A 22878-nucleotide genomic window follows, 5' to 3' on the forward strand; every position below is an offset into this window, starting at 1 on the left:
GTTGCAGATTATGACCAGTCGAGATTATGCCATTTAGATGAAAAACCATGTGTTGGACAAATTGTATTCGAGCACATAAATTGTAATTCTTTTCTCGCACATTATTTGCACATGTGATGTACAAAAAGTATATATTTGCATACACGTGACTATTAAATATACCGAAAACAAAAATTTGCATACAATTTCAATGCGCGGCGATATGTAAAATTTATTTAAATCATGTATGAGGCATGCATACAGGATGTTTCCAAGTAAACGCCAGAGTATTTTGGCTTGCCTATCACTCAGGGCAAAAGTATCGGTATTACAGACCTACCGAGTTATCGATCGTTAGTGCTTTTAAAGTGCTCACGAGTGAGCTGGAACCGCCTGCATTGCCAAGTTTTATGTCGAGTATCGTATAATTTGCTGATATGAAGATATGATATAATCGTAGAGTTTAACGCGTCCCATGGAGCGATAAGATTCTATAGGAGTAGCAGCTTATTTATCGTCTTTTGCAAATCTCACAGCATAGTTATCAGTTGTCAACTAGCCCTATTTTATCTTGGAATACGTTCCGCAACATTTTACCATGTGAGATTTGTGTTCCCGCTAAAACAGCTTTCTACTTCTCTCCGCCAGATCTGTTACCATCAGATTATATTTCCTCATCTTTTGCTTTTACCAGAGTGTTAGTTGCGCAAAACATAACTTAGAAAGGTGCATGGAACCACTGGCACATCAAATAAAAATAGCCCACTATTTTTGATTCGCTTCACAGTTTTTTTTCATACGATTCTTCAGTCTCAAAAAAACAGTCTTCAATTTTTTCAGATTTTTATCTCAAGTCGTAAATTTTCTACGATTATTTAAACCCATTTAAAAATTAGCATTTTTTTAAATCTCAAAAATCCTACTTTCCATTCCGTTCATTTTGACACCTATCCTGCGAAGAGGCGATTTTTTCTTCTAATTTTTTCCAGCACTTCAAACATTTCAAACAAGCAAAACACCATGTTTCAATGTTCCACACATTTTTTGAAAGTTACACAAAATTTTGTTCGACAGAATACAACTGTAAAAATTCTGTACACAATTTTTTATAATGTTTTGAAAACCAACGAAACAGTGAAACCGGGAGTTTTGTTTGTTCACAATGTTTCAAGTGCCAGAAAAAATTAGAAGAAAAAAACGCCTCATCGCAGGATGGGTATCAAAATAAAACGGAATAAAAAGCAAGTTTTTTGAGAACTTTTTACTATTCCAAAAAAATGTCTCAATTTCTAGATGGGTTTGAATAATCATAAAAAATTCACGATCCGAGATAAAAATCTGACAATTTTTACGAGTGCTTCTTTGAGACGGATGAACGGTATAAAAAAACTGTGAAGCGAATCAAATATAGTGAGAAATAATCATTGGTTGAGTTGACATGGAATGCCCAATATGTATCGAATGCTTTGGAACTTCATCGTTTCGATGGTAATCCTCTGAAAGAAGCTTTGACTGACAGAGAGAAATAACAACAGAATAAAAAAGATACAACGAAGCTGTCTATCGTTAATTTCATGATTTTTCTTCATGATGCGAGAACGTAAACTTGACCTCGACGATTAGCTCGATGACTGCGCTATTCTGGATCGTAAAGAATCGTGCAATTCTACGTCACCACAACATCGTATCGTTCCATCGATCTCAGGAAAATTTATACATTTAACAACAAAGTGGCAGGACTGTGGTTAGAGACGATTTGCAATTACCAATTGTCAAGTGCTTGGCTGACCATAAACAACTTTTTCCACTTACAACTGAAGCGGTATTCCACGTCTCTCGTTGATATGGCAAGTGATTAGAGCTAATTCGATACGGACGTGGTAATAATGAGAAAAACTGATAATTCAAAGTATAAGCGCATGGGATAACAGCATCATTGTGGTCATGATTTCAATTGAACTGAACACCGCAAGAATAATGATGAAATTAAGGTAAGGAAGCAAAGTAAGATTTACTTAGATCTTAAATCTTTAACTTTTCTTCAATATTCTAATAACATGTAATTAGATGTTACATTCTCATACACGAAATCTGAAAAAATGTTTATTGATTCTTTGTTTTTTGTTTCACCTTCTCAGATACTTTTAATAATACAAACGTGATTTGTTTTTTCATTTTTCTTTCAGAGTTTCTCTTCTCTTTTATTTTACAAAACTGGATTACGGATTTTTTTTTTTTTTTTTTTTTTTTCTTTATCTTGCTATGCTGAGACAAGTCAAAGTTTACGGTTTTCTTTTGACTTATTTTCGCAATATTCTTTGCATTAGATTTTACTGTTCTACTTTTCTGCACAACGACCGTGTTCCTGGAGAGATTGAATTTCTTCGTAGACTCTTTGAAATCCACGTGGTCATGGGATTTCCACTCTTGTATTTTTAGCGCGATTATACCACATCCTGAGCAAGTGATTAGATTATAAACTTAACGACTGACACGCTACGTGGGTAATTCACGCCGGCATTTATTCTTAGCCCAAAAATCAGCAGTGAGATGATATTTCGCTTGTCATTGCCATCGTATTGAAAGAATAAAAAATTACGGTGAAACAAAATACCACGATGCTTATAACGAAAATAATAAAAACGAAAACTAATCGTAATTGATGAATGAACCGGAAGTCCGCAAGTATTTATTCGAAGGTAATCGACAACGATTAAGATTAACTGACAGACATGCTATGGTGATTAGAAGATTTTGATTAATCGCTCATCATGTTTACACTCATTCAATTAATTTTGTTCTTTTTTTAGCGTTATTTTGCAACCATACAATTCTCTCTAATAAATCGAATGAACAAGCAAAGTTCAACACTTCACTTAATATTCAACAAGTGAATTCGACACAAGTAAAATAAATAATGAATTAAACATATTTCGAACAATGGACGATTGAATAAACAATTCAATTTCTTAGACAGGAGGAAAGTTTTCAAGATTGGGTCAAAGCGTCGAGGTAAGGAAAAAATGTCAAGCTTAAAAATGAATGTTGAAAAATCAGAGGCTGTTAAAGGATTAAAATTGAGCTTCTCACACAATGTCCGGGTGGCAAGGTGAAGGCACGACTCTAATTATCTCTAAAGACGAAAAACAAACCGTGAGACAGAGGAACGTAAAGCGATATCGAGTGGGGTGTAACAACAGTACGCAAATGTCAAACTGCGTACATATTTGAACAGTAGTTTTGCGTTTCATGTTGAACCTTGAGACGAATTTGTCTTACCAGACACGTATTTCATCTTTTTTGCTCGTTACTTGCACTGAGAAACTTCACGGCGTTGCAGTTTCGTCGCTGAGCGTTATCTCGTCGTGAGACAACAGGTCGAATTCCACTTTCTTAAAGTCTCTGATCTGCTATTGCTGCTTGACTATTTTGGTTTTATTTTTTTGTCTATGCATTCGTGTATGTCTACCGAAAAATGTGTTGTTTTCGAATACGTCAAGTTCTTTTCCATAACCCGATTACATGTCCGGGTAACTCGCGGAAAAATAACTCAAAAGACAAATATCACGGTTAACAAAAATATTCATGTTTTAGTTATTTTGTTGGGATTATTTTTGTTTAGTTATTTTGTGCTGAGTTCACCGGATATGTAGCGCAAGTTTGAATATAATCATGGTGTCAATATTATTTGAGATGATTCCGCAATACCTGAAATCAGTAATATCGAGAGAAAATTTCGCAACAGTAATTGGTGGTAGTCGTCAGAAATCCTTTAGGAGTAGCGAAATCTATTTGTAATATTAAGAAATTGCGAGAAATCGTGAAATTTGAAAAATCGTGAGAAATCACCTTCTATCGACATGATATTCTGCATTATCAATCGTTTTTACTCATGAAAAATCATTGAGGAATAGAAAAATATCTTTCTGATATTACAAATCATGAGAAATTATATGAAATCTTGGAAATCGTGAGATTAAAAAGTATTCGACATAATAAAATTAAAAATCTTCACAATATGCACTTAAAAATACATTTGAATTCCTTTTCAATGCATTTTATTTGAATCGTGCAGTCTTAACATAATTTTTTCTCTATAAATTCGTGAGATAAAAACGAAAAACTTCACGAAAAATATGATGTTTTATGTTTTTGAGCTATTATTTCGTGATAGAATATAAAAAAAATTTGTGAAAGTCATCGTATACCATTTGAGGTTGATTTTCAACCTTAAGTAACTTTTAAACGATTCGACTTGGCGAAAAATCATATCAGATCTTTTTTGAAGATCGTTCAATTTCCTACAAAAAAATATATTCATTTCCACAACACGCTAATTCGTTAGAACGCAAAAAAATTCCAAATATAAAAAACGAAAAACAAAAATCCCGTTTTACGTAAATGGGAAATCAAAAAGCACGAAGAGGCACCCCTTAATATTAATATTAAGAGCTCAAACTTGACATAATTTTTTTTTCATCATCTTGCAGGATACTTTCACAGTAACTAAAGAAAACAAAATAGTTTTTCTTTTTTCGCCCATCCTAATACATACTATTTTGTAGAAAATAATACGAAATGTTTCAATTTCCGTACAAATACGCTGTCGGAGAAATTTTTACCACGGTATTGTGGCTTTCGACGTATGTCTCCCGTCGTACAGAGCCACGCACATGGACATACAATTGAGTTACAACTCAGGTACCACTTGAACAACGTGGTACGCTGTACATATATATATATGAACGCATAGACGAGACTCGGTTTTAAAGCTGCCACAGTCTGTTTGACATCGCATTCGGAATTGCAACAGCGTTCGGGTGACGAGTTAACCCCAGTTATTATTTATTTATTTTGTTATTAACTACATGAAACATGTTTATTATTTCATGAGTGAGACTTTATATATTGAAAAATGTGTTTTGTCATAGAATTTTCATATTAATTTTTATTATCTCTTTTGCGAGTGTGATTGTTTTGTTTTTTTTTTAATTTAATTCTTGGCTTTTAAATTAACTGATATTTAACTTTTATTTCTATTTTCGAAGTGAAATTTAAATTATGCACTGTTGGATTTTTTAAACTGTCTAAGACACATTATTCGACAGTCACGTGAATATCCCGAAGATGTTGCTCACGTTGAAAAACTATTGTAAGTAAAGTATTTCCTACACTATTATTTGAATGTTCATTTATTTTGAAGCCTGTAACTGTTTTTGGCTTCATTTTTTCGTTTCTTTGCAGTAACTGTACCTTAGTTGTAGTTGAACTGCGTTTTATACGGTACTTTAAACTGTTTTGAATTTTTTGCAATTATCTTTTCGTTTGCACGATTCACAATTTCTCTCTTTTTTAATATATGAATAAATAAACAAATTTACAAGTACGTGAGGCCTGATAAACTCTGTTGATTTTATCTTGAATTTATTTCATTTTAATAGTAATAAGAAGAAAAAGAAGATAAATTTATTACACAATTCGGTTCACGTAACGATTCTTTCGTTTCGTTCATTCCTTTGACCACGATTTTATTAAATAGTATTTTCTGTTTTCTCTCTGCAATCCAAAGAGTTATTTTGCATTTTTCTTCGCCAATTTCAGTGCAATTTTTTATATTCTTACTTTAATGTTTACGTAGGTACTGATTTTTCTTTTCTAATTTGTAAAATTCATCAACGTCACAGCAATCAGCCAATATTTCAACATTTCTTTCATTTCGTTCGTGTAACGCCGATTTTTTATCGTCAACTGTTGAAATATTACTCACGCGTTAGCTTCCAAACAAATTTTTCTACCTTCCAGGTGATGAATGCAGTAGACGAAACGTCGTAATTGAGATTACATAACGCTGCCAGTCGACAATTACGACGTAACAGATGATTGTTTTGTCAGGAAGTCGCGTCATCCTTTTTTCTAGTCTCCTTAGACAAAAGTTTCGTACGAATCACTGAGTTTTCAAATATTTTCAAAACAATTTAACGATGCAGTTGAAACTTGAGTTGTACTTAGAAATTAAAGATTTAAAAATCGTTAAAAGTCTATCGAAGCTTGATTGAAAAAATTTACCGAATTGAAGTCAATTAAAAAGTAATTGAAAAATAATCAATTCACCATAAATTTACATATAAACGATATAAATTTATATTAGACTCGCGTTCACCAAACGTTCAAATCAGTTTCTAAAAACGCTAACAGGATTCTATTCATAACGATCATTTCTGCTACTCATACCGTTACAAACGTACGCATTTAAAATTCGCGATTAAAACTTACGTTTAACTAATCTTGTAAGCATTCTCAGAACTGATTTAAATACGTGGCGAGAACGCAAGTCTCGTCGTATTACGCACTGTAAAGCCGTTCAATGCAGAACGAGAATAAAGGCCATAACATATGTTCGTAATTAGAATTGAATTTCAACCTCAATAAGCGATGAATCATTAACGCGAATGAATGTTTCGTGTGTTTTCAAACCAATGAGATAAAATATTCTATTTTTGCCCAAGAAGTTCCGATTCACACAGATTCTCGAATTTGACTCGATCTTTTCCATAATTTCACTCATAATTTAACGAACTTAGTTTATTTTATTTTTTATCGTTTCATGAATTTCAAACATACATTCTGTCAATGAAAATAGGATCTAAAATTCTTTAAAAAACATTGAACGTTATTTGAAATATTTAAAGAATTGAAAAAAAAAATCTTTGAGACATTTTTGAAAACTTGGCAATATTTCAATTAAAATAATTATCACCTATATTTTAATAGATCGATAAAAAAAATCTATCAAAATCGTCAATTACGCTCTCTCGTTCAGTTTTGTTGCATAGAAAATGTGAAAATTTACTTATTGTTACTCAATGTTTTGGTTGATTGTTATTTTAATTATTTATTAATTTTTTTTTCTTTGTGCTATTTCCATCACGTTTCTACTTATCCTTTGTACAATTTGTCAAATGAATTATCAGTCTGACCACTTATTTCCACGAATGTATTTCTGATTCAGAATCGCAATGGCATTGTTCAGATAACTCTACTAATATCGCCTTGTGGTTAATACCATTAACCTCGTCTGTTTTTCACACGGACATTCCAGACAGATAAGCAATTACTCATGTTGTATATCCCAAGTCGTACATCCCGGCTGAAAGTAATTTCCTCCATCGATACAAGGGCATTGTCAACTCCGTATGATAAGTCATTGGCCTTTGGGTTTAATAATCCTTTATTCTATTGCCTACAATTGAATATATCAGTCGTGGTAGAGTATAGATGAATTTTCTTTTCTTCTAAAACGTTGATAACATTGAATAGAAAAGAAAAAATGGAAAAAAAAAAACATAAAACAAAAAACAAACAACAACAACAACCGCCTTGCAGATATTCAGTCAACACCGATATATGCCGAAAAGATAAAAGGACAGGCCTCGACTTTGTCCCTGACCCACTATCTCCTTGGGAAGAAAAAATCCGCATAAATCCAGAAATAAATTAATGTTGACAGTAAAGCAGGATGCTTGATGCCTAAGTATCGGATGCCGTGACTGATATGTAGACTGAAATGGTCACGTGAGCACTGATTGTAAATTTGATTTAAATTGTACACATATTTACGTTTCGATGTCTCATGCGGGATGAGTGCGTTTAAGGATGACGATCCTTCGTCACAAATCATCATCATCATCATCATCATTCCCATCAAGAAAAAAATTTCAACTCACCAGTCGGTCATTCCCACTTCACGAGAGTTGACGAAGGTTAATCAAGTTTGCGTGTGAATTACAACAGTGCAAAAAAAAAAAAAAAAAAAAAAAAAAAAACTTCTTTTCAAATCGCTGATTTAATTTTTTACATAAAAATCTCATGGGATCGAATTCGGTTTATTCTTCTTTTTTTTTTTTTATTTCCTTCCAATTTCCATACAATATGACGAAGCTCTTATGTACGTATAATGTTAATCACAACCTTTCTCTATTTTGTAATCATATACTTTGATTGATGAGGTAATTTCGCAACGAAACTCTTTTGACGAATGGTTAAACGAAGAGAAAACGACGAACCGTTATGTCTTTTTTTTTTTTTTTTTTTTTTTTTTCTACTCGGTCGTGTGGTCCAAGACCAGACATGGCATTGGTCTTCAAGTTAGGTAATATTATGATAAGGCAGTGGAGTGGCAGTTGACTGCTGCCAGATACTTATGCCAACGGCATTGGCAGGTGTCCCTTGCCGGGGCAAATATCCGAATTCAAGAACCTTGCGATTTATTTTTTTCGTTCTTGGAACAAGGCTTCGAAATTAAAATTATAGAGGAATTGGTTAACATAGTGTTAAGTAACCGGTTACATCTGTGATCACACTGATTCTGTGTCGTATAATACGATACTTAGATATATAGTTAGTCAAATTGGTTAGTCACATTTCAGTTCTTTTTTGCTCTGCAAAGTTCAAGGCAAACACGTATAACGATTATGCAACGAAGTATACATTGTTTCAGGTTTAACCAGCTCAATGGAATGAGATAAAAAAAAAAACAGTCGCAAAAGAAGGTAGATGCTTTTTTTTTTTTTTTTTTTTATTGTAAGCCTTTCTAATCTCGCATAGATTAATTTCAACTTCAGGTAGATACTGTTATTGGGATCAATGAATTTATACAACTGATTTGATTTGTTTAAATTTGTTCAATATTTATACAGGGAATTTCACACCAACTGTACCAACGTTAGATCATCATCATTTCTGATTTCATTGAAAAATTTTAATGGCGTTCTTCCAGTTTCTAAAGGGTATCTTGAATTTTTTCAAATTTTATTTAGTATATCTGTACTACTTATGACCTTTTTAAACTGACATGTCTTGTGCAGTGTTTTAAAAATCTGAAAAAATTCTCAAAAAGTTTCAAGCTTAGACACAAAGTGGACCGGGAGTTGTTTCTATTGTTTTTTGAGCTTATTGGAGAGAGAAAATTTTTTTTTTGAAAATTGAAGAGAAACCGGATCTTTGAGGTTTTTTTCAAATTTTTTGAAAACTATTAATTGCTTACATTTTTTTTTGTCTCTAAGAGTAAAAATGTCTTCAGAAAAATCTAAAAACGTTCTCAAAAATCCGGTTTATATACGAAAATAATTGAACAGCAGCCCATTGTAAACTGACTCTTCCTTCTATTTTTAGAAAATATTTTTTCTTTAAAAAACACAAAAACATGCAAAAGTGATCACCAGGCTAGTCTAAGCCTAGGCTTAAAATTTTTTATATCTGACATAAAATTAAGTAATACAAATTTACTCAAAACAATCTGAACAAATTCAGGGTACTGTTTCGGAGTTGGAGCGATCGCATAAAATTTTTTTTAACAAAATCCAATACGGTGAAATCCAACGTCGGTAGAGTTGGCGTGGAATGCCCCATATATACATATATGATCTATATCATAAGAATTGGAATGAACTGAAAATTGCTTACTCATCTGAATGATTTCGCTTCGTGTCTACAGATGAAGACTAATGGATATGACCTGCATACTTTTTTGAAAAGGATCACTACGTCTTTTTTGTATTCCTTTTACATCCAGCAGGTCGGAGAAATTCGTTCAAAAACATGCGTCCGACATGTTTTACATCATCATCTTACCCAATGCTGGAGATTAATCGATGTTCCGTTTCTGTTATCAGGTGCCCACGTGCCGCAGCGATGGGTGTTCGCGGTCATGGGATGCCTGGCTGTATCCAACGCATTTTCAATGCGAATTTGCCTGAATCTGGCCATCACCAGGATGGTCTCCGTGGTGAAGACACCGTCGAATCACACCAGTTTAGACGACACGTGTCCAGCACCCGAGGGAAAGGTGCACTCGTTCTCAAATGGCGATGGCAGTTATGATTGGGACGAATACACGCAGGTACGATTTACGATTACAGTCTTGGTTCCATATTTCTATTAACTTTTCTCACCACAACTCATAGACGTAATTAAAACTGAATCGAAATTGTGGAAGTTGGACTGCAGTGTACAAGTTCGTAAGACTTATCTTGGTTTCTGATAAAGATGCTACTAGCATGATATTTTTATGGTTGATTCCAATGACTGGCTTAAGCTCCTGATAAAAAATGTAAATTCGAATGTTAATTAGGTGACTTGAAAAATTACCGACGGAGCCAGGATTCAAACCTGGTATCTAGAGATGCTTTGCCGGAGATTTTAATGTCATTAAAATCTCTCATCAATCTATGTATTCGAATTTGTTTTCGTGTGCCGATATTTTTTGTATTTATTTGTGAATTTCGTCGCAGGAGCACGTTTTTGACTGTGTCTGTGAAGATGTTTAGACTGTGGTGTGTGGTTATTAGAGAGTGTAACTCGTCAGTATTATTACTTTAGCCTATTAGACGGCCTCGGTCGTCCAAAGAGGATGTGAAGAAGTCATATAAACACGTTGCAAAATGGTCGTTTTTTGAAAAAAAAAATGTAAATTCGAACGCTAATTAGGTGACTTGATCAATTAACGACTCTCTAAAAGCCACACGCCACAGTCTATAACATCTTCACAGACACAGTCAAAAATGTGCTACTGCGACGAACCTCTCGAATATAATCTAATCCTCACTACAAACCATCGAATCCGGACTTATCAGTCCACTGAAAACATATGCAGGCATAGCGTGTCTAATGGCGTAAGGTCTCAACCACGAAAAATGCGATTCTAGTGAAAAAAGGCGTATATCTTTGTCGGAGAGACGGATGATCGTGGTTACGACCTTGTGCCAATGAACTAGCGATGTGTGGACGAACTATATTGCAAATAAATTACGTTTCAGGGTATCATCCTGTCGAGTTTCTTCTGGGGCTACATAATCACCCAAATACCTGGTGGAATACTGGCAGACAAGTTTGGAGGGAAGTACACTCTGGGTATCGGGATCCTATCGACGGCAATTTTCACCATGTTGACACCGGTGGTGGTTGAAGCCTTCGACGCGACTGGGCTGATAGTCCTTCGAGTATTAATGGGTTTGGGAGAAGGAACGACCTTTCCAGCAGCGAACTCTCTCGTAGCCCAATGGGCACCGCCGGAAGAAAGGTCGAAGATCAGCACGGTAGTGATGTCAGGTATGCAGGTTGGAACGGTACTAGGAACATCGCTCTCCGGAGTCCTGATTCACAACTCCTCCATGGGCTGGCCTGTGGTCTTCTACTTCTTCGGGGCTTTTGGCGTCCTGTGGTTCCTGGTCTGGGTTGTACTCTGCTACAGCTACCCGGACACTCACCCGTTCATAAGTGACCGCGAGAAGAAGTTCCTCCGTGAAAGGATGAGCCAGCACACCCACAAAGAAACGGCACCAACGCCGTGGCGCCGGATCCTGACCTCGGCACCCTTATGGGCGTTGATGATCGGCAAGGTCGGGGAGAATTTTGGCTTCCAAACAATGGTAACCGACCTTCCAAAGTACATGAGTAGCGTCCTCAAGTTCTCGATACAGACGAACGGCTTCCTGTCCGCTCTTCCTCTGGTCGCAATGTGGGTCGGTGGAATCGTCTCGTCCTGGCTCGCCGACTGGATGATAAAGGAGGACAAGATTTCAAGGACAAACCTACGCAAGGTCTGTGCGACCATCGCCGCCGTTGGACCGGCGGCTTTCCTCGTCGGCGCGTCCTACGCCGGGTGTGATCGCACCCTCGTCGTCACCCTGTTCACCCTTGGGATGGGGCTGATGGGATTCATCTACCCGAGCACCATGGTCAATGGTCTTGACCTCAGTCCCAACTACTCGGGTTCCCTGACCGCCATGACGACAACGATTGTCGCCATTGCCGGTATTGCCGCACCCTACGCTGTCGGCGTTCTCACTCCAAATCAGACGCTGAGCGAGTGGAGAATCGTATTCTGGATCACGTTCGCCATTTATTTGATATCCGTTCTGATCTACGATTTCTGGGCTGATGGGGAGGTTCAGGACTGGAACGACCCGGGACTCAAGCTGAAGGGCGATAAAAAGGAGAACACTGAAAAGCCGAAACAGGACTCTGGCACACAGCATTCAGAACAAAACGTCCGTAAGGTACATCCGGTTTAGCTGCAGGTCTTCAAGCTGTGCCTTTTACGGCTCACTGAAACACATTTTTTGATTTTAAATGACGAGGCGTAATAAAAACGCCCATTAGCGATCTATATCGTCGTTGTGTTTCCTGCAGGGAAAAAAAAAGCTGATGGAAAAATGAAAATGAACCAGTAAAAGTTAAAAGGATCTTAGACAGCGTGTAATGGTCCTTTTTCAGTTAATTTTTCTATCGGCATTTAAACATTTCTTTATGTTGGTGCCTTGGTCACAAATACATCATGTATTCAATTATTTTAAATACTATGTTTCATGAGTTACCGCCATTTAGTGATTATAATTTTCTAGTTACATGGCCAATTTTACAACAAAGAATATAGTCGAAATGATGAAAGAAAATGAAGAAAGATAGTTTTAATGCTTTCGAATTTCTACGGTAAAAAAAAATCACTTTTCATCGACACCATTTCCTCCGGTGTGACTTATAAAAGATTGAAATTCATTAAAGTTAATACTGTGATATCCAAGTCACACGTGTGCTCATCGTATTCGTCGGATAAATCAAGTGTGAATCAAATCTCTGGAGAATTGCGTTTATTCTGCACGTAAATAATCTACAATCAATGTGATTTTGATGAAAAAATTTGTACATTATGGCGAAAAATCGTAGTTATATCACAAAGAAACTCACCATGAATTTCCGAGACCTCTTGATTAATTACCCAATTCTGATCTCAATTCAAAAAAAGAATTTTTTTTTATCCCCCGGAAAACTTCATAGCTTTCTCAAAGAGAAACGGAGAAATATTTCTGTACAGTTTGTCACAGAGCAGATTTTGCAATTCTATCGCAATATTTTTTCTACGTTTCGAATCCAACCCGCGCAGTTTTTACTGATCACAGAACAGTATTAAAATTTTATTCTATATTTTTTATATAAACCATGTATATTACTAGGTATACGATATGATTGTTAATCAGCATGTACATTATACATATAATTTTATATATACGTACGATTTTTTTATTGATTCAGAATTTCCACCAAATTATATTTCCCTCTCGACCAGTCCAAAAATAATTATGCGAACTAATAGCTAACTAAATTATCTTTTTTTTTTCAAACACGGATCAAAATTTCGGTGTTGCATCTCAAATAGGATTACTAAGCCAAATATGAGTTCTTGCTATTGATACTTAGCGGTGCTTATTTTATTTTTTCGATTCTCAATTTAAATTTTTTAATTTTATATACATTAATTTTACATGATTATTATTATTATATTTGTAAATTCTACGTTCCGAAGTATAAAAATTCACGGAAAAAAATCAGTGCAAATCACAGAAAAAACAAATCAAAACACTCGTGCAAATTCGCACCAATAATAAGAAATGACGCCACAATATGCCTTTTAAGAACATAAAGTTACGCACTGTTTACAAGTAACGCACATTAAAGAGTTCACATCAAGCGTGCTGTTGTAATAAGACGAGTAACCTAGTCAAGACATTTTGTCCTCGATGAGATAAATTCACAAGAGGACTTATCAAGATGCGCGATTAGCCTACAATTGGACGCGTTCTTCGCATTGTAACAGTTCATATCACGATTACGAACATATCGCTGATGATATATATGTTAGTTTTATAGTTCTCAGATAGTAAGACCACCAGATGTTGGTATTATACAGAGTCAGTAAATAGTGGAGTATTAACGCGGAGTGTTAAGTCGTCGTGGCTGTTGACACACATAAAGAAATTGTAATAAATTTTTATCATCAAGGATTCAAACTTGAGTGAATTCTCAATCACACGTTCTTTCATTCGACGGGTGAACCGTGAAGATGTTGTCTAGCTGGAAAGTTTGCTGTGAGTTGAAACACCTTGGAGAATGCTTCGATTTCAATTAAATAAGTAATTGGTCAACCATGCGTGAGTGATTTTTAGGCGGAAGGATACCACAACGATGGGTTCTGGCTGTTATGGGATGTTTTGGGATCGCCAACTCTTACATAATGAGGACTTGCTTGTCAGTTGCCATCACAGAGATGGTTGCCACGACTGGAACGTCGAACGACACAAGCTTGGACGAAACATGTTCAGCATCCGAATCAACATCGTCGAGCTCAAGTACCAGTGGCACTTACGAATGGAGTGAATATACACAGGTACTTAAAGAATTCACCGATCACGTGTTATTTGGAAAGAAGATCCGTCGAACTCAAATCGAATTCACGTTTCAGGGGATCATTCTGTCCAGTTTCTTTTGGGGATATGCTGTGGCTCAACTACCAGGTGGAATAATAGTGGCTAGATTTGGAGGGAAGCACCCTGTAGGCATTGGTCTCTTCGTTACTGGAGTCCTGACTCTGCTGACCCCAATAGTAGTCGAGAAATTCGACGCCGAGGGCCTCATAGTACTTCGTGTCCTCATGGGACTCAGCGGCGGAGTGATTTACACGTCAATCAGTTTCCTCATCGGGAAATGGGCTCCACCGAACGAGCGGTCAAAGATCGGTAACTTGATAATGTCTGGAGCGATCTTGGGTACGATAGTCGGAAATGCACTGTCCGGGGTGCTCATAGAAGCCTCCACGATTGGTTGGCCAATCGTTTTCTACTTCTTCGGGGCCTTGTCAGTGCTTTGGTTTTGCACCTGGACCCTCCTCTGCTACAACCAACCCGAAACCCACCCGTTTATAACCGACAAGGAAAGGGAATACCTCGAGGGAACCATGAAAGACCTCAACACGGGTAAAATATTTCTTGTGACATGTATGAGCATTAATGAAAGTGGCTTTATGAATTCGAAAAACTTACAATCGATACACGTGATCGGAAGTCTGTACTTCAGGTACTCTTCACTTCACTCTAGAATGGTCAACGCTCCGGGATAATCCCTCGATGAACATTACTGGAGTTGATCAACAAAGTAACAGTTCATATGTCTCGATCTTTTTGTGACAGGAAACCACAGAGAAAAAGAAAGGATTCCATGGCGTCACATACTGACTTCTCTACCGTTCTGGGCGGTGACAGCAGGCAATGTAAGCCACGACTGGGGTTACTATGTGATGATGACGAATTTGCCGAAGTACATGAGTAGCGTCCTGAAGTTTTCGATCCAGTCAAATGGGCTACTCTCGGCACTGCCGTACGTAGCCATGTGGATAACGAGCAATATCTCGTCCTGGATTGCAGACTGGTTGATAAAGGCGGGTAAGATCTCCAGGACCAACGTCCGCAAGGTCCTTGCCTCCATCGGTGGTCCTGGAACAGGACTTTTCCTGATCGGTGCCTCGTATGCTGGGTGTAACCGGATCGTAGTCGTCACTCTCCTCGTCTTAGGCATGGGAGTGATGGGCAACTTGTACCCTGGAGTCCTGGTGAACCATGTCGACTTGAGTCCGAACCACGCGGGAACTCTGATGGGCACTCTGAATACCATATCGGCGCTCACTGGCATCGCTGCTCCCTATGCGGTAGGCGTTCTTACACCAAATCAGTTTCTATCTGAGTGGAGGATCGTGTTTTGGATCACATTTGCTGTGTTCTTTGTGGTGGCCTTGGTATTTGACATCTGGGGTGATGGTGAGGTTCAGCCATGGAATGATCTGGACTTTGTCAAGCGGAAGCGAAAGGAAGTTGAAGTGGACCAACCGGAGCGCGGAGAAAAGACATCTTCAAGTTGATGACTGCAATTAGTTTTTCGAAACCCTTGTCCCGTAATCCTTTCACGAACCATTCATCAAATCTTTCTTTCATCAAGGATTTTCTTTCATTCATTGCATCATCAAAAATGCAGAAATTGATGAATTGCAATACAATGAGTTGCTGGGAACCAAAATGATGTCAATTCTAGTTAAACACCTGAATTCTGATGTCATTTCATATCAAGTCGAACAATTTCGGGTTAAATATCAAACGATATTGTTGAATAACCTGAAACAATATATTTACATACCTGAAATGACATATTGACACTGGAATATTCTCATAAATTGACGAAGAACTTGGACAAAAATGTTTATTCAACAACTTGATGAAAAAAAAATTGAATAATTGAATGCTGGTAAGGCTCCCAACTTTTTCAAATGTGTGTTGAAATAGTTTTTATATTCATCACACCGTTGATAAGTACTGATATGAAACTGAAAATCATCAACCGACGCTTTATCAGTAGTGTGTTCTGTTTGACGCAAGTGACTGTAATGAAAATTGACATTTATACGAAATTTCTAAAAGTACAAATCAACTTGAAAAACTGCGCGTGGTCATTCCTTTGTTATGCCATATGTCACAATATTTTTATAATACAAACTCGAACGTAAACAGAACGGCACGTTTCTTTACTTGCATTTTCGATTCAAATAAACGTACTTTTGTGCGTGGAAAAAAACAACATTTTTGTTTGGATTACCGCATGGGCATCTGGCTGTTAATGTAAGGGTGAAAAAAGCAGGAGATTGTTGCCATTTCCAATTCTATTGTGAGAACATAGACTGTATCCACAATCTGAGCATAAGTTTTAATTTTTAGGACCATGATCTGAACCAATTCACAAAACTGTCGGCTTTCAACAGAGTTCATCACTATCAATTGAATTCTGGTAACGCTCGTAGCTTTTTCAAATGTGACATGAAGTAGTTTTCATATTCATCGCACCGTTTATAAGTACTGATATGGAACATAGCTTAGCAAATAAAATACGCCAATTGACGGTTTACAACTGGTGTATTCGGTTTTCGGTGCGTCATTATTCCTTCGTTATATATGCCATATGTTACAATATTTGTATAATACAAGCCGGTTCATGAATGTGCTGGCACGTTTCTTTACTTGCGTGATTCGCGTCGAATAAACGTACTTTAGCATGCGGAAAAGGGAAAAAATAATTACCTTTGCTCATTCCATGATAAGGACATAGACATTGACCAGAATCTACTTTCTGGCATAACGAAAGATAAAGAAGTACATTTAAAAAAAAACTGTCATGGACAACAAATTGAAACATTCAAAACATGCGGAAGATGAAGATTTTCAATTTCACACCAATGTGGAAAAAAAGTTTGTTCTTTGGTAACGATTTACTTTCATTCCCGACGTTCAGTGTGGACAAGTTCGGACTTGGACGTAAATTTGAAAAAAACTTGCTGTCGAATTCTGCACATTAGATTCAGAAATTTCAGGCATACGTATTTCATTTGGAAACGCTATTCATCAACGGTGAAAATCGCATCACTTCGTGAATATGTAAATCGTGCGATTGATACCGTGTGTAAAAGCAGCTGGATACTTGCATAATTTTATAACAATACAAAAAACAATATTTTGTTTTTGGGTATTCGTCTGCTCTCTTTCTTCCACGATGTGTGTTGAGTATATGTATACTCAGTTGCGAAGTGCCTTGTGGTCGAGAGCTATCAAAAAGTGCGGTTGAAGCACGAGTGAGTGATCGGAACGGACATGATGAGAATCGTATAGAAGACAAGAATGGATGAACACAAGTGTCGAATTGTCAGGCGGGAAGGTAAGCATTTCCGTTGCCGAAGAATTAAATATTTTCTGTAGTCAAGTGAATTTGGTCAAGATCTGTCACTGCGATAGCTAATATCAGAATGACTGGCTTGCAAAAAGGAGAAAAACCCACGTTGAAGAATCCCGCACACAAATTCATAGCAAAGTGCATTCATCAAACCTGATATTGTGAAGATATGACCAAAACAGCTGTGGGTTCGAAATAAGATAAATCTACAAAACGGGTTATCAAGATCTGTGAATATTCAACGATCGGGCAGGTTCTTCATGTTTTATTTGGCGATATAACGATTACGAACACGTGACTGATAATATGTCAGTAAGATATGCAATTCAAAGATAGTAAGACTCTCTTGCGTTCATATGAAGCTTGCAATGATTAGAAATCTTTCATCCAGGGCGTGTGCATTCGGGTTCATCCACAAAGAAATTTCAAATGATTTTAATTTCAAAGATTTTAATTCCCAGTGAGTTCAAATTCGTTCATTTTCTTCTTTGGGGAACAAACTGTGAACATGTTACTGGATTGTAAAATTTTCTGTACGTTCGATTAACAAGTTCCAAACTCTGATTTTGTACGCATTCGGTGAATCATATATGAATTATCGTTAGGTGGGCAGATATCGCAACGATGGATATTGGCAGTTATGGGATGTCTGGCAGCCGCGAATGCCTTTATGATGAGAACTTGCTTGGCGGTTGCCATCATTGAGATGGTTGCCACTACCGGAACGTCAAACGGGACAAGCTTGGACGATACCTGCCCAGCATCCGAATCAACATCATCGTCGACGTCAAGTACCAGCGGAACTTATGAATGGAGTGAATACACGCAGGTACGAAACGAATGACGTGTTCCGGTTTTGAATTTGAAAAAATCACGCAATGTCCAAGCACGCCAATTCTTGATCGGCATTATTTCACATGACTCCCACAATGACGTTTCCCGATTATTACCCGGTTGAGTTCGAGTCGAATATTGAAGGGACGTTTACAAATATAGAACTATAAGTTTGATGAAATTTCTCAATGCTGAATGATGTCAGAGGGAAATTATTTTATGTACACTCGCACTAAGGATCACGAGTCATCAGCGGTTCGTGAATTTTACCGAGTTTAGTTTGAGACAATGAGATGAATATAGAATTTCACGAGATTTAGAAGTCTTCATAAAACTTTGCATCATCTCATAGAACTTGCGATTTTATAAAGCTTTGTAAAATTGCTGGGATACTAACTTCAAAGAACATTGTCACAACACTTTAAAAATTCATTGACTTCCACGATGTTTCACGAAATTGACAAACTCATTTGATGAAATAATTCATACATCATGAAATTTTATAGGACTTAGAAAATTTATCCCAAGAACCACGTTTTAGGGAATCATCCTATCCAGTGTGGCATGGGGAAACCTAGTATCTCTAATGCCAAGTGCAATGATGGTGACTAAGTTTGGAGGCAAGTGGCCTTTTGGTATCGGTATCTTGACAATGGGAGTTCTGACGCTACTGACCCCGACGGTGATCCAGGCTTTCGAGGCCAAGGGTCTGATAGTTCTCCAGGTCCTGACCGGAGTGGGTGGCGCGGTGGTTTTCCCTTCACTTAGCTTCTTCACAGCACATTGGGCTCCGCCGAATGAGCGATCAAAAATTGGCAACATGATGAATTCCGGGGCACTTTTGGGCGTAATAGTCTCGAACGCGCTGTCTGGAGTGCTTCTAGAAAACTCCTCGATCGGTTGGCCGATCGTGTTCTACTCCTTCGGAGGCTTCTCTGTGATTTGGTTCATTGTCTGGACTGGCCTCTGCTATAGCCGACCCGAAGACCACCCCTTCATAACAGATGAGGAGAAGAAACTCCTCCTGGAAACCACGATGCAGCACAATACTGGTTAAAATATATATTTTTTTTTTTTTTTTTGTTCCATTATGAGCGTGGGAGTGCAAAAGGCTTCACGAACTGATGTGCACTGAACTTGCTTCACGTTGGTTAAACCTGAAGACTTCATTTATACCAAATTTACGTCTCCGCAAGTTCACAAGATTTAAAGTCAATTCAGACACATTTAAACTGAGAGGCTACCTTATTTGAGAAGATACGAAGTGACTTGCAATCAATTCAAGTTACTTTTTCACAATCTTAAGTCTAACTTTGGATACCGTCAACCCATTGAAGTCGTGTAAATGGACGTGGAGATGTCAGAAATTTTTGCAATTCAGCGAGTCCACTAATTCCATGAAGCCTTAGATTGAACCGTACAACTGTGCTTCTGAATTATGACCTCCGCGTTTGTTCCATTCATTTTTGAAAAATGAATCCAACCTATCCACATCCTGAAGTTTTTTATACTAACTCTTGATACTTTGACCACAGGAAAGAAGCCCGGAAAGAATCTAGGGATTCCGTGGCGACAAATACTGTCCTCCCGACCATTCTGGGCACTGATTGCGACCAATATTAGTCACGAATGGAGCGCCAGCGTGATGATGACGAACCTGCCAAAGTACATGAGCAGTGTCCTGAAATATTCAATCCAGTCTAATGGTCTGCTCTCGGCGCTCCCATACGTAGCCAAATGGCTAGCGAGCAACACCTCGTCTTGGTTTATGGACTGGCTGATAAAAGAGGGCAAGCTATCAAGGACAAAAGTGCGAAAAATCTTCGTCACAGTTGGCGGATCCGGAATGGCGTGTTTTCTGATTGGTGCGTCGTACGCCGGGTGCGACCGGACGGTAGTCGTCACGCTCTTCGTCTTCGGAATGGGAATGATGGGCAGCTTCATCAGTGTGATCCCAATTAATAGCGTTGACTTGAGCCCGAACAACGCGCAAACGTTGATGGGTACTATGTTCACCATTACGGGCTTCACGAGTATCTTGGCTCCCTATGTTGTCGGCATTCTAACGCCGAATCAGACGCTTTCGGAGTGGAGAATCGTCTTCTGGATCACAGTCATTTTATTCATTGCGGCAACGCTGATCTTCATTATCTGGGGCGATGGCGAAGTTCAGCCTTGGAACCATTCGGACTTCGTCGATCGAAAACGGACGGTGGGTGGAAACGAAGAAGGAGCGAATGCAGTTAGGTTATCCTTGAGTTAATGTCAGACAGCTAACGCAAGTTCTTTCATCATCTTGGATCTTGTGTAATATAGTCTTTCACTTGCTTCTGTGACCCAAAGTCAAGATGAAGCGATAAGATAGTTGGTGGTTCAATGGGCATAGAATGTATGAACGAAAATATTGTAGAAACACGCCGTCAGAATTACACGCATTATGAGCTATTCATGAATAGCTCCATTCTTTAGCAATGACTGATCAAATGCAACACTCACAAAACCACAGCGTTCCTCATCTGCTTGAAATTATTTCCACGCCTTCCATTGACAAATAAATCAGATACACGTTCAACTAGAACTACTCAGGATGGAAAGTTTCGAATCTAATATACAGCTTTCAAAACAATCTATCGTCAAGTTTTAACGTCAAAGCTTTCTGATGTCTCGGCCCCCCCTTTCGAGGTAATCTTGTGCTCAGAATGCCATTAGAATGCATTCTTGAGTGTCGAATACGTGATGAGTGAGGACATACTTTTGATGAAGAGTTCTTAAGGTGCTTATAAAGACACGTTGTACACCTCGAAAACGTGGGGATGCAGAACTCCTATACCGCTCAAGCGATCAGAGTGAAACTTGGGCAGTTAATGCCTTATTTTGGCAAGAAGTGGAGCGTCTTTTTACTTTTTCAAAATTTTGGAAAAAAATTTACAGATTGGTTACCACCCACAGAAATTGGCCAAATTTTCACAGTTGCACTGAATGGATCGAACTATCCGGTATGATGCCACTCGGCGGTGATGAAACACACATTTTGAGCCCAGTCCCATATGATTTAATGGTGAAATGACGAAATGGCAGCTGATCTGGTTTTCGATTACGAAGAACAGCGAAATCTCATTTTGGCGACATTTCTTACCGACATTACGCGCATGCCGATCATGTATGCGTGTAATGTCGGTAAAAAATTACCGGCATGCATGAAAGGTCGGTAACAAATGTCGCCATAATGAGATTTTGGTGAACTTCGTAATCGAAAACTTACAAAGAAACTTTTCGATGAAATTATTACAGATGGGAGAAACAGAGTTGAGTTAGGGCGTGGGTAAGTGCTTCGAAAGATACTAAGGATCACGTGGAAGGAAAGAGTAGATGAAGATGGGTTCAAGTTAGTTTCGAATAGATGTAAGATTATTTATTCTGGTAGTTCGATAAAAATTGAGAAACGTGGAAAAATACGTCTAGATTCGTTTTCAGAATTCTTATAAATAAACGTTTAGCCGGAGAGTTTTGTACACATTACAAATTCATGAACAAATTTGATCAAAAATTTTGTGCAGAATACTGCTCATTAGATTCGGAAATTTGAGACCAACGTACTCAAGTTGGAGAATTATTCGTCCATGGTGAAAATCGCATCAATTCGTGAGTATAAAAAACGTTCGTTTGATGTCGAGTAAAACAGCAAGTGGATACTTGCGTAATTGTATGCCAATACAAAAAACAATGATTTATTTTTGGGTATTCGTTTGCTCTCTTTCTTCGACGATGTGTGTTGAGTATATACTCAGTTGCGAAGTGCCTTGTGGGACAAAAGATGTGAGAAAGTGCCGTCGAAGCACGAGTGAGTGATCACAACGGAGATGATAAGAATCGTATAGAAGACAAGAACGGATGAACACAAGTGCCGAATTTTCATGTGGGAAGGTAAGCATTTTCGTTACGAAGAATTAAATGATTTTTGATATTCAAGTGAACTAGGTCATGATCTGTCACTGCGATGGCTAGTATGAAGATAGCTGGCCTGTAAAAGGGATACCGATTCACTTCATACTTTAGGCAGATAACAAGAGAGATGAAAAGATATGTAAATATATGTTAAACTCGTCAAACCTGATATTCCAAGGACAGCACCAGAACAGCTGTGGGCTTGAAATAAGACAACTCTACGTAACGGGTTATCAAGATATGTAAGTATTGAACGATTGGGTAAATTGTTCATATTTCACTTGGTGATATAACGATTGCGAACATGTAACTGATACTATGTCAGTTAGATATGTAATTCCAAGATAGTAAGACTCTCCTGCGTTCTTATAAATCAAGCGAATAACTGAGCAGTGACGCGAAATCTTTGATCCAGGGCGTGTTTGTCCACAAATAAATTTTTTTAAATTATCATTTTAAATATTTTAAACTTTAGTGAGTTCAAATTCGTTCATTTTCTTCTTGGGGGAACAGACTGTAAAC

General features: G+C 37.6%; 3 protein-coding genes across 4 annotated transcripts; all 3 read left to right on the top strand.

The window, feature by feature from the left end:
• Window positions 1–5002: 5002 nt before the first annotated feature.
• Window positions 5003–12344, top strand: LOC124413972 (putative inorganic phosphate cotransporter). Of its 2 annotated transcripts, none has more exons than XM_046894804.1 (3): window positions 5003–5131; window positions 9651–9877; window positions 10794–12344. In XM_046894804.1, the coding sequence occupies exons 1-3, from the start codon at window positions 5107–5109 to the stop codon at window positions 12048–12050; spliced, it is 1509 nt and encodes a 502-aa protein (XP_046750760.1). In that variant the 5' UTR covers window positions 5003–5106; the 3' UTR covers window positions 12051–12344. The 2 variants fall into 2 exon arrangements, with proteins under 2 accessions (XP_046750760.1, XP_046750761.1); XM_046894805.1 differs by lacking the exon at window positions 5003–5131 and adding an exon at window positions 9482–9531.
• Window positions 12345–13876: 1532 nt separating this feature from the next.
• On the top strand, window positions 13877–15724 carry LOC124413976 (putative inorganic phosphate cotransporter). Its single transcript, XM_046894808.1, has 4 exons — window positions 13877–13901; window positions 13980–14200; window positions 14276–14786; window positions 15000–15724. Exons 1-4 carry the CDS (start codon window positions 13877–13879, stop codon window positions 15722–15724), a joined length of 1482 nt encoding a protein of 493 aa, XP_046750764.1.
• Window positions 15725–17498: 1774 nt separating this feature from the next.
• Window positions 17499–20674, top strand: LOC124414223 (putative inorganic phosphate cotransporter). Its single transcript, XM_046895200.1, is given in 4 exon segments — window positions 17499–17562; window positions 18183–18406; window positions 18953–19463; window positions 19947–20674. Coding segments are annotated over 4 exon segments (1527 nt in total).
• The last annotated feature ends 2204 nt before the right edge of the window (window positions 20675–22878 follow it).

This window comes from Diprion similis, chromosome 13 (genome assembly GCF_021155765.1).
Source record: "Diprion similis isolate iyDipSimi1 chromosome 13, iyDipSimi1.1, whole genome shotgun sequence".
NCBI lineage: Eukaryota > Metazoa > Arthropoda > Insecta > Hymenoptera > Diprionidae > Diprion > Diprion similis.